A 9,965-nucleotide genomic window follows, 5' to 3' on the forward strand; every position below is an offset into this window, starting at 1 on the left:
ACATTTAATTGTGCACACCAAGAAGTAGGACTGGTTTTCAAACCAGGCTGCAGCCCTCCTTCCAGAGCAGCCTCAGACTCTAGAACTGATTTGGTTTCTGAACCAGGGCTTGAAGTTAAATGAATGGACAGCAACAACCTCCCAGGCACCAGGATTCCTTAGATAATTCCTTATCTGTGTATTCGTTAACCCTGCACAAAAGAAAGCTGCTTAGCCAAGCGTTCATATAAAAATAAGCAAGGTCTCTTTAAATTTAGAAATTTATTTTGTTTAATCCACAAGCTTTATATAGCTTTAGTTAAAAAAACAAAAACAAAAACGAAACAGTGAAAACATGACAATATCCAAAGGTCAGGTTCCTCCCACTTCCAAAGACCACATCTCTGAAAGTGGCTCACACCATTCAGAGGAACCCTAACGAGACAAGATTTATGAATGGGGCAACGACATCTCACAAACAGAATTGATGGAACTGAAGGAATTGTTCTGGGATTGCTGATCATGGAAACTGCCCTTTAAAATAAAAAAAAATAATAAACAGAACAAAAATACAAATGAAATTCCAGTGTTCCAAATCAACATGTTACATCAATATAAACCCACAGTGTCCTGGTAAACAACATGCTTTCATTTATGTACCACTCTAAATTGCTATTCTTGATTTGCTTTAATGGAGACTGTACAGGCAACAGTAGAAAGCATTAAAATATATGTACTTCCTTGGTAATTCTGCAGTGGTTTTACTTCTGGGCAGGCTTACAAACCACAAAGGTTAGTAGCGTAATGTGAGTGGATACAAAAGAAGTCAAATGAGACCCCCACAAATCATTCTAAAAGGCTCTGTTGAATTTCAGAGAAACCAGAGAGCTGATGGTCATGTCAAAAACCTTCAAAACAAACCCCTACTGCTTCTAAGAAGTCTCGCTCTAAAGGAAATTATGTTGACTGTCAATGAAAGAATGTCACTAGTACACTGTGGACACCTTTTGCAATGTAAATCCATGCCCTTTGTACATGGTGAACCTCAACCTAGCAATTATTACAACAAATGTTATATTCTAAAGCTCAAACACATTTAGCAATTTGAAATTGAATTCTGAGTACAAACCAAATAAAATGTACATTATATCAAAGGATTCGACCTAAGATGGGGGGGACACCTGTGCCTTCCTCATGGACCTCAGCGCCTTCTCTCGCAGGTGCTTTTCTAGATCATCAAGGTTGTCCTCTGGTTCGCTTTCTGTCTCCTTGAAACAAAGAGAAAGCATTTCTTCACAAACTGGAAGCTGAGCTGGAGAGCTGCAGCCCAAGTAATGTAAAGCATCAATTAAAACCACTCCGTGTTTCTGAAATAGGATTGCTATTTGTTATCAAGAGCACTGCGGGCACTCACATCTATTTCCTTACACCGGGCTCTGAAACACTAAATCATAGGAACCAAACTCATACCTTTTTGGGTTCTGTCTCTGCTTCCTGCTCTTCCTGTGCTGAGGTGGTATCCGCTGCAGCTACAGCAGCAGCTGCTGCAGCCACTGCAGCCTTTTCCTTCTTATGCTTTTTGTGTTTCTTGTGCTTTTTATCCTTTTTATGCTTCTTATCCTTCTTTTTCTTCTTCTTTTTTCCACCCCCTTCTTGATCTGAATTCTGCAATAAACAATTCAACAGATATAACACATTCTTAACTCTGGGAAAAGAAACACACAGCCACAGCAGGCAATTCAGATGGGCCATGCAACTCCTAACATTGAGGGAAACACAGCTGCCTTCAGAACCAGGGGAGTACACAAAGGCACTTCCCTCAGTCTCAGAAGTGCTGAGCTTGATATTACAAATATTTAATTCTATAACTATGGAAAGTCTCCCCCAGGGTTACTCAGTCCAGCAACTGAGTGTCTCTATGGAAATAACACTATGTAACCCCAAAAAAACCAAACAAATACCCTTGCAGGTGATGGGCTCTGAGTTGGACTTTTAGCCTTTTTTGCAGGTGACCAGTTAGCAGAAGGGGAACGAGACCGAGCAGGAGATGGGGGCCCTTGGTGCTTTTTTGGAGCTGGCTCAGGTGATCCCGATGCAGACCGTGATGAAGACACTCGTCTGGCAGATCTTGGACTTGGGGTGGAAGCCCTTGGAAACAGAAAAGCTACACTTAGATTCTAGCATTAGAGATGTAAGAGATGAAACAAAGGAATAGAAGTTTCACAAGTCAAATGAATGGATGTATTACAGTATCACAGTATTACAGTACTGTGTTTATAACCTGGTTAAGCAGTCACTTAAATAAAATATAGAATATAGTTACTGTGCTGGCACATATCACAAAGGGCAAAATGATCTTACATCAGTGTGCATCTGTAATGCAAAAGGATACTGCAATATGATAGCTTGTTAAGTAATAAGACTACTGTTGGTCAGGAGTAATTGCTCCCTTTTTTCCTGATATGATTAATTTATAACTTATTAAAACCTCAAGAGAATAGCAAAGCTATTTCACCATCCAGTTAAGAGTGCAAATGTTCAGCTACAATTTTTTTCCCTGAAGGTTATTAAGGGAGCACACCGTGCTTCTGACAACCTGTTCACAAAAGCAGCAATCCCACTACAGACAACTGCTAACATTAAGCACTTTTACATCTTGTGCAACCAGGTAGGAAATTATTTATGACTGATAAAAAGCAGGAGCTTCCTTCTGCAGTTAGCTTTAAAATAAGACAAAGTTCATTTCACTTTAAGCAACAGTGGGAACAAAATTTCTAAGTTTTGGTCTGCTTGCTCCCAGTGCTTTGCTGTGCTACAAGAAGACTCTACAGCCTCTCTGATGCTTTTCCCTGTGCTGCACCTCAGATTAAAAGCACCTATTGAAATAAAGGTCAGGAAAATCCTCTCAGGATTCAGCAGTACAAAAGTGGAAGCTGAGGATGGACCACTGGAGCAACCTCAAGATACATGGGAGCCATCGCTCATGTGATCCCCTAGCTACTTTTATTGTATCATTTAAAAAACCAACAACAAATCAGATGGATTTTTTTTACTTTGTCTTCTTCGGTTCAGGTGTTCTCGACACCCTCCTGATGGGTCTAGTGCTTGGAGATGGAGACTGTCTTCTCTGGGGCGATGCTGACGCTCCCCTTCGCAGCGGTGGTGGGCTTGAAGAGGTATGAGAAGCTCTAGGCCTTGGTGAAGGTGAATGCCTTTTGTTTTGTGGTGGAGAACGTGTTTCCCGATTGGACCTACTGGGAGGAGAACCCTTCCGGTGCTTGGAAGATATGGATGGTGAGCGCCTCTTAGCAGCTGGAGAGCTCCTTTGTTTTGGTGGTGGTGAATGGGAGACTCTGCGTTTTGACTGCGGAGAAGGCGAAGCTCGTCGTTTGGGTGGAGGAGGAGGAGAAGCTGTTCTTCTCTTTGGAGGTGGAGAAGGAGAATATCGCCTCTGTATCGGAGGGGAATACCTCCGTGGAGAGGGTGAGCGTCTGCGTGGGGGCGGTGATGGAGACCTACAAAGAAAATAAATGTTTAGGTACCATACAGGCAAGTCAATCAGTTACAAGTGTCATTCAGTATGGCTAAAAGAATTACACAAATGTTCCTCTCAACTTAGTTATTACTTCACTCAACAGCAAGCTTCTTGGGAGAGTTTGATATTCAGCACCTGACACAGCAATCAAACCATAAGCAGACCATGCGACTACCTCAGAAAATCTAAACAGCAAAACTACATCCCCCTCAGCAAGCTGTGCATCAACGAATGGGTTTCCTACAGCACCACATTTCCTGTATGGCTCACAGCTGGAAGTCAACAAACCCAAAATGACCAAAACCAGAACACGGTACCTTCGGCGGGGCAATGAGGGCGAGCGCCTTCGCCTGGGAGGTGGGGGTGGGGAAGGAGAGCGCCTTCGCCGGGCAGGTGGGGGAGATGGGCTCCTCCTCCTCCTACTGCAGAAATAAAGGGATTACTCAGAAAAGTTGCAACTGTTGAGTTTATTCTTCTCATTCCATTATGTAATATTATCTCGCTTGTGCGCTTTTTATTCTACTAGAACCGCTAATGAGGGGATATAAAGGGAGATCCCCTAATGAGCCAGAGCAGCTAACAAACACCTTTCTCAACACAGTGATATGAATGCTAGGTGTACAGTGTGGAAGGAACTCAATGTTTTTGTCCTGCTACAGTTGGACACCGCCAGCAGCAGCCTGAATCACAGACTGTCTTGGGTTGGAAGGGACTCCAAGGATCATGAAGCATGTTGGTTCTGTGAGTGTGCAAATTCAAAGGAAAGGATTACTTTATCCGTGACAAAAGAAGAACCTAAATGACTTTCAATATCTAAATCCTGTTAAAGAGATGAATTTCTAACCAACCTTTTCATCACTGGTGATTGCCACCTCTTTTCTATCTGCATCCTGACAGCAGTGGAAGGAAAACAAAACAAAGACAAAAAAAATCTAACTGCCCAATATTTGATGCAGAAATGAACACATTCCAATGAATTCAGATTAATTCTCAGCAAATAAAGAGAATACTATCTTGGAATCTAACCAGACATCCCTCACGTGACATGCAGTGCTAGATGCTTCAAGGATAGATAACAAAAAGCAGCCTGGATTGAAAATCCACTTTACCTCAGTGATATCAACGGTTGCCAGTTTTAAGAGAATTACATTGACTTTGTACAATCTTAGTTCACAGTAGGGGCTTTAAAGTATTACATTTCAAATCACAAAGACTAAAGAGGAAGCCAGCAGTATAACCAGGACCGAAATCTTGGTTTTCTTCTTTAAGTTACTTTGGAGAAAGAAAGACTATCTGCTTGCAAAGGACACAGCTTAGTTCTTTCGGGTAACTGCTGACAGATCTACACATGAACTCAACAGCTATCAAAGCAAAAAGAGGAGCTGTGCTCATAGAAAGAAGCTGTTACCGAGGGGAAGGTTCCTTCTGTCTTTTTCGTGGGGATGGAGATGGACTGCGTGAATGGGAATGGCGGCGGCGGCGACCAACTTCCCCATTCTTCACATTGGATCTCTTCGGTCTTTCCTCCTCAGATGAAGATGAGGAGCCAGAATCTATAAATGGAGAAGAATTACCCTCTGGAAAACAACTCTTATGACCGTTGCAGATACACTGATATGATTATAATGCTGTTTAAATTACTAATCCTCTACTCCCGCTGAACAAGAAGCCTCTGTGTAGAAGCAGTTAAGAACCAATGTTAATTTGTAGTTGATAAAACCATCAGAGCTGGATAACAACACCTGCAGAAAACAACTCTACATCTGAAGATGAACTAGCCAGGTCATTTTTAAAATGATCTGTTACGCAAAAAAACATTACGTGCACAGAAACCTACACTAAGTCAGAAGACCACAACACTAGGAAATAACCCACTGCAAGAAGAGACTAAGGAAGTGATGGGAAACAACATTTGTGTGTGATGGAAAGAGTTTAAAAGTGCAGCTTTCAAAGATGCCTAACAGGAGATGTACCACAATGTCTAAGAATTAAGCCTTACTTAATGAAAGCAGCATGAACAATAATTAAAGTTACTCCATTATGGGTGGATAAATATACAGTTAAGTTTGTAATAGCACTGCATACAGCAAAATCATTTTAAAATCAACATTTGGACTGAGTGATAATTAACTCCTGCAGGAGCATTAACCCAGGTTTAGGAAATGCAGGTTATCCATACCAGAAGACGACTGTTGATTTTGCCTTCTGTACTGACGTCTCTGTTGCACAGAATCTGCTGCAGCCATTTTACCTCCCTTATCTTCTTCTGAAAAGATACAGACACAGATAGAATATTCAAATTGAAAATGAATTTTGTCTTATTCAGGCAGAAGTAATGTCAACTGATAGTCAATCAAGCATGCTTTGTTCCTTTTAATTTAAATAAGAATATCTGAAGATAGCATTGAGTCTTGAGTACATTATGGCTGAGCTTTTTCCAGGTAAGCTCACGTGGAAGATCTGAGACAGTATCAACAACCATTTTATGCTTCTGAAAACCTTATTTCAATGCCAGCTTATCAACAGCACTCAGCACTTTACAAACACCTGTCATTGCTACCCATCTTAGACCAAAAACCCCAAAGGCAGTGTTGACAAGCGAGAACCATACCTGACTCAGACAGCTCAGCTTTCCTTGGTTTTGGTGCTGGTGAAGGAGATTCTCTTTTTTCAGTACTCTTATGCTTGGGTGCTAAAAGAAAACCAAATAAGTTGCTTCGTTTATTTATTTATTTTTTTAAATCCATGCTTATTTTTCTGCTCAAACAAGCTGCAGATGTCGTCTTTGAGGCAACGGAAACACAGAGACAAAGCTGCTATAAGAAACTCATTTCTTACCTGACGCCCTGCCAGGTGAAACAGAACCACGGCTTTTCCTTGCACGATTTGACTGCTGAGGTGTTGGAGATCTGCGTGGTTTGGGAGGTGGACTTGGTGGTGGGGATGGTCTGTGCCTTCGCCTCGGAGGACTGGCAGAAGGAGACAGCCTACGTGTTTTACGAGGAGGACTGGATACAGTTCTTTTAGGTGGTTTCTTTGGTGGAGATCGGGAACGTGAGGAGGAGGAGGAAGAGCTACTGCCAGATAGAGATGCTGATGACCGTCTTCTCCTGTAAATCAAATGTAGTATTAGACACTGATCTGGCCTAGGAAACGTTTGAGCATGAACACAGAACTGAATTTGTCTGCAAGCACATATACAGAGCCACATACAGCAGCACTTCCAAAACACGGCGAACAGCCTCCAGCACTGGTTCTTAATCTCTTCTACAAATCAAATCTTTCCATTATTTTTAAACTACAGCAAGTAAAAAATAAAAATAATAAAAGATGGTTAGTGTTACCTTTACTGGCTTTCTGTCAATCTACAGGCTACAACTAAGCTTTTCTCCTGGGAGCAATTAGTTTTCTTTGGGCTCCCTAACTTTTGGATGGTTAAGAGGATTCTCCATGTTAGCACACGTGATTTAATCACCTTTCAAAACTGATCTATTTCAGAGTTTAGTGTGCAAATATGCTGAGAGGTTTTTACACCGGGAGGCAAAAACTTCAGACAACAATTCTGAACCTGCATATTCATCCTTATGTTTTAGTTTTTCATCTTTCCTTTGTAACTCTAAATAGATTGGGCCTCTAGAATTCTGCGGCAAAATTTGTGGCAAGTTCTGTTGCAACTGTGTACCTGCAGAATCCACCTTTGGCTGCAGAATTCCTGAGAACCTGGAAAAAAGAAACCCTACCTTGAGTGAGACAAACACTTGCTGAAAGGGAGCTCTTGTACATCCTGCAAGATACGCACTCGATACTTCCCACAGTTTTTGCAATAACTGTGCAAAATGAACATCTTTACAAAGTCAAAAAGAAAGCACTTATCACTTGCTTAAAAAAAGGAAGAACTGCTCCTTCTTAAAAGGAAGGATCCTTGTACACAGGAAGCATCGCTGCAGTTCTCTTCCTATGAAGAGGACAGGAATTTATCCTATCCCTACAAAGAAATCCCTGTTTTGACACTGCCCTGAATACATAATTCTCTGCAATGCAACTCAGAACTTTCCTACCATAATAACTGCTCATGGATCAGAAATATAACCTTCAATACTAAAGAGCAGACCCTAAAGAGTTCTTATTTTTAAAATCAGAAGAACATGAAGAAATACATTTCAAGTCAAAGCTTAATTTTTTACCTCAACTTTATGTAATGGAACAGTGAGTCATAATTAAAAAAATCCCCACAAGTACAATCCAGGGCTTGTTCTAACATTTCCCTCTAAGAGGAAATAAAAACAGCCAAAGGATGCCTCATCCGCCTAAGGTGGGAGCTATCCACAGCCAATTCAAGGTCTGAAGCTGCCATGTTTTGGAAGGTGGACAGCTACCAGCTGGCCCCAAAATACTTACAAAACATGACATGGTAGTTTCTACATCATTCAAATAATACATTACTGGCAGCGCTGAGAAAAGATAAGAGACAGTTCTGATAAACCTCATTCACCAAAATTAACTGAAAAAAAAAAAGAAGAAAAGGGAAACCTTACCGCCTCACTGGTGATCTGCTTCTCCTGTGCCTGGGTGGGGGAGGCATTCGCCTTGGAGGAGTTCTCCTCCTCGGAGACGGCCGTCGTCTGGGGCTTGGTCGCCTTCTAGGGGAGTAAGACCTGTCACAATCAGAAATTCCAATGAAAAGCAACCATCTAATTTTCAGACTTGAGGAACACCGTCCTCTGGGCACTGAGTGAGGTTGCTTTTGCTCCAACTGCATAAACTGCGATGCCAAGTGCTGTATTCAGCCACAATCAGTGGTTTTAAGTTTACAAACACCTTCTAAGGAGTGAAGAGGGGGACAAAAAGTAAAGAGGAGGGGTAGGAATTTGCAAAGTCATCATTATCAGACCCAAAAGGTCCCAGTGAGCGCACCATTCCCTCCCTAGTCAACATTACTCTCTTTCTCACGGACTGACATGAAAACAACAGCTTGCCAAGATCTTTACTCATTGAATACATCATTCTCATCTGGCCCAAAACGTTCACAGCTCAACATCACTAAAACCACAATTACCTTAACTGAGAGTAAGGCATTAAATGGCAGCTCCAGAAGAAAACATTCAGTTCTCAACCTCTGCCATCAAGATAAACTGAAGCCCTACCTTGACCGTGATCTGTGACGCCTTCTTGGTCGAGAATGAGATGGAGAACGTGATCGAGACCTTGACCTTGATTTAGAGCGAGTTGGAGATCTCTGACGAGTCTTCTCTTTCTCCTTCTCTCTCTCCTTCTTTGAATTACGTTCTGGTGAAATTTCTTTTGTCTCTGGTACAGGAGGTTCAGACTTAGGAGCTTTTGGGATATCACTATTAAAAAGAAAGACTTAATTTACAAACACATACAAACTGTAGCCACAGGAGTAGCAGTTTAGAAGCTGAAACCATATTCCCCAGCATAGAACATCCCCTTGTCCATCTTCTGTCATGTTAAAGATCCCACTCTACAACCATGTAAAGAATTAGAATATGGTACAATGATTCAGAAGGCAAGTAAGAGTAACACCAAGGCTGTGCATTAGCTTGCTGGAAAACAAGATGACATTGTCAGAAGCAGAAAGGACACCCAGTGTAATGAAACAACAGTGGCAGCTTAGGATTCTGCTCTTAGAATTCTATACAAGAAAAAAGAAACCCCTTAGACAAATACTCTTGTCATTTTAGGGGAACAGGGAGAAGTAGACATTGCCTGTAGTCCAGCTTGGAGGAATAATCTTGCATTAACATGCATTAAGATCATTCCCATTCTTTAAGAATCAATGTACCTTTCCCTACAGTTATCGCACCCACCTGTTGGAAGTCGCCTCTTGAACAACAGTCTCCTTTGGTTTCACAGAGGGTTCTGGCTCAGGAGTTGCCTCCTTCTTTTCTGGTGCAGGCGTAGCACTGCGGCTCTTGGTTCTGTGATGAGGGGAGCGAGAATGGCTGCGCTTCCGCTCCCGCCTGACAGGTGATGATCTCCTCCTGGGAGAAGGAGACCTGGATTTGCGTCTGGGAAAAAGAAGCAGTATACAGTGAAACAACATACATAATAATAAAACCAGTGATTTACAGGACCTAGAAGCTTTTCTGAATCGAGTTGATTCTCAGTACTCATCTACAACACATGTAGAAGGACTTAGAATTTCTGCTAGCAATTTCCAGCCAAATTAATATCACAGACTTCAAAAAGTAAGACAAAGCCTGGAACAGATGAACCACTGAAAGCAGTTACTAGTGTAAATAGTACCTCTGTCAATGTCTAAATGCTAATCAATAATTGCAAGAAGTCAAATCAGGCTGCTGAAATAGCTAAGGGGAGTATTTACAGACTTCAATGAACTTCACCAAGCACTCTTTGTTGCAGTCTACAGTACTGCTAGACATACACTGCTCATGTATTTTTATTACCTTCTTGGACTCCTGGATCTGTC

General features: G+C 41.7%; 1 protein-coding gene across 5 annotated transcripts in view; it reads right to left on the reverse strand.

Annotated features, from left to right (window-relative positions):
• Positions 1 to 244: 244 nt before the first annotated feature.
• SRRM1 (serine and arginine repetitive matrix 1) overlaps positions 245 to 9,965 on the reverse strand; it is a 15,331-nt gene continuing 5,610 nt past the window's right edge. The window contains exons 5-18 of one of the 5 annotated variants that reach the window (XM_072355323.1): positions 9,943 to 9,965; positions 9,343 to 9,543; positions 8,659 to 8,862; positions 8,050 to 8,151; positions 6,353 to 6,624; positions 6,126 to 6,206; positions 5,694 to 5,780; positions 4,923 to 5,067; positions 4,363 to 4,404; positions 3,832 to 3,936; positions 3,033 to 3,494; positions 1,941 to 2,127; positions 1,450 to 1,644; positions 245 to 1,247 (exon numbers count right to left, since the gene is read on the reverse strand). The exon at positions 9,943 to 9,965 is cut by the window's right edge and continues 90 nt beyond it. In XM_072355323.1, the coding sequence (XP_072211424.1) occupies positions 1,143 to 1,247; positions 1,450 to 1,644; positions 1,941 to 2,127; positions 3,033 to 3,494; positions 3,832 to 3,936; positions 4,363 to 4,404; positions 4,923 to 5,067; positions 5,694 to 5,780; positions 6,126 to 6,206; positions 6,353 to 6,624; positions 8,050 to 8,151; positions 8,659 to 8,862; positions 9,343 to 9,543; positions 9,943 to 9,965 (2,211 nt within the window). In that variant the 3' untranslated portion in view covers positions 245 to 1,142. Of the gene's footprint in view, positions 1,248 to 1,449; positions 1,645 to 1,940; positions 2,128 to 3,032; positions 3,495 to 3,831; positions 3,937 to 4,362; positions 4,405 to 4,922; positions 5,068 to 5,693; positions 5,781 to 6,125; positions 6,207 to 6,352; positions 6,625 to 8,049; positions 8,170 to 8,658; positions 8,863 to 9,342; positions 9,544 to 9,942 lie in introns of all 5 variants that reach the window. The other 4 variants (XM_072355322.1, XM_072355321.1, XM_072355325.1 and 1 more) reach the window with 4 other exon arrangements.

This window comes from Excalfactoria chinensis, chromosome 22 (assembly GCF_039878825.1).
Source record: "Excalfactoria chinensis isolate bCotChi1 chromosome 22, bCotChi1.hap2, whole genome shotgun sequence".
NCBI classification, from domain to species: domain Eukaryota; kingdom Metazoa; phylum Chordata; class Aves; order Galliformes; family Phasianidae; genus Excalfactoria; species Excalfactoria chinensis.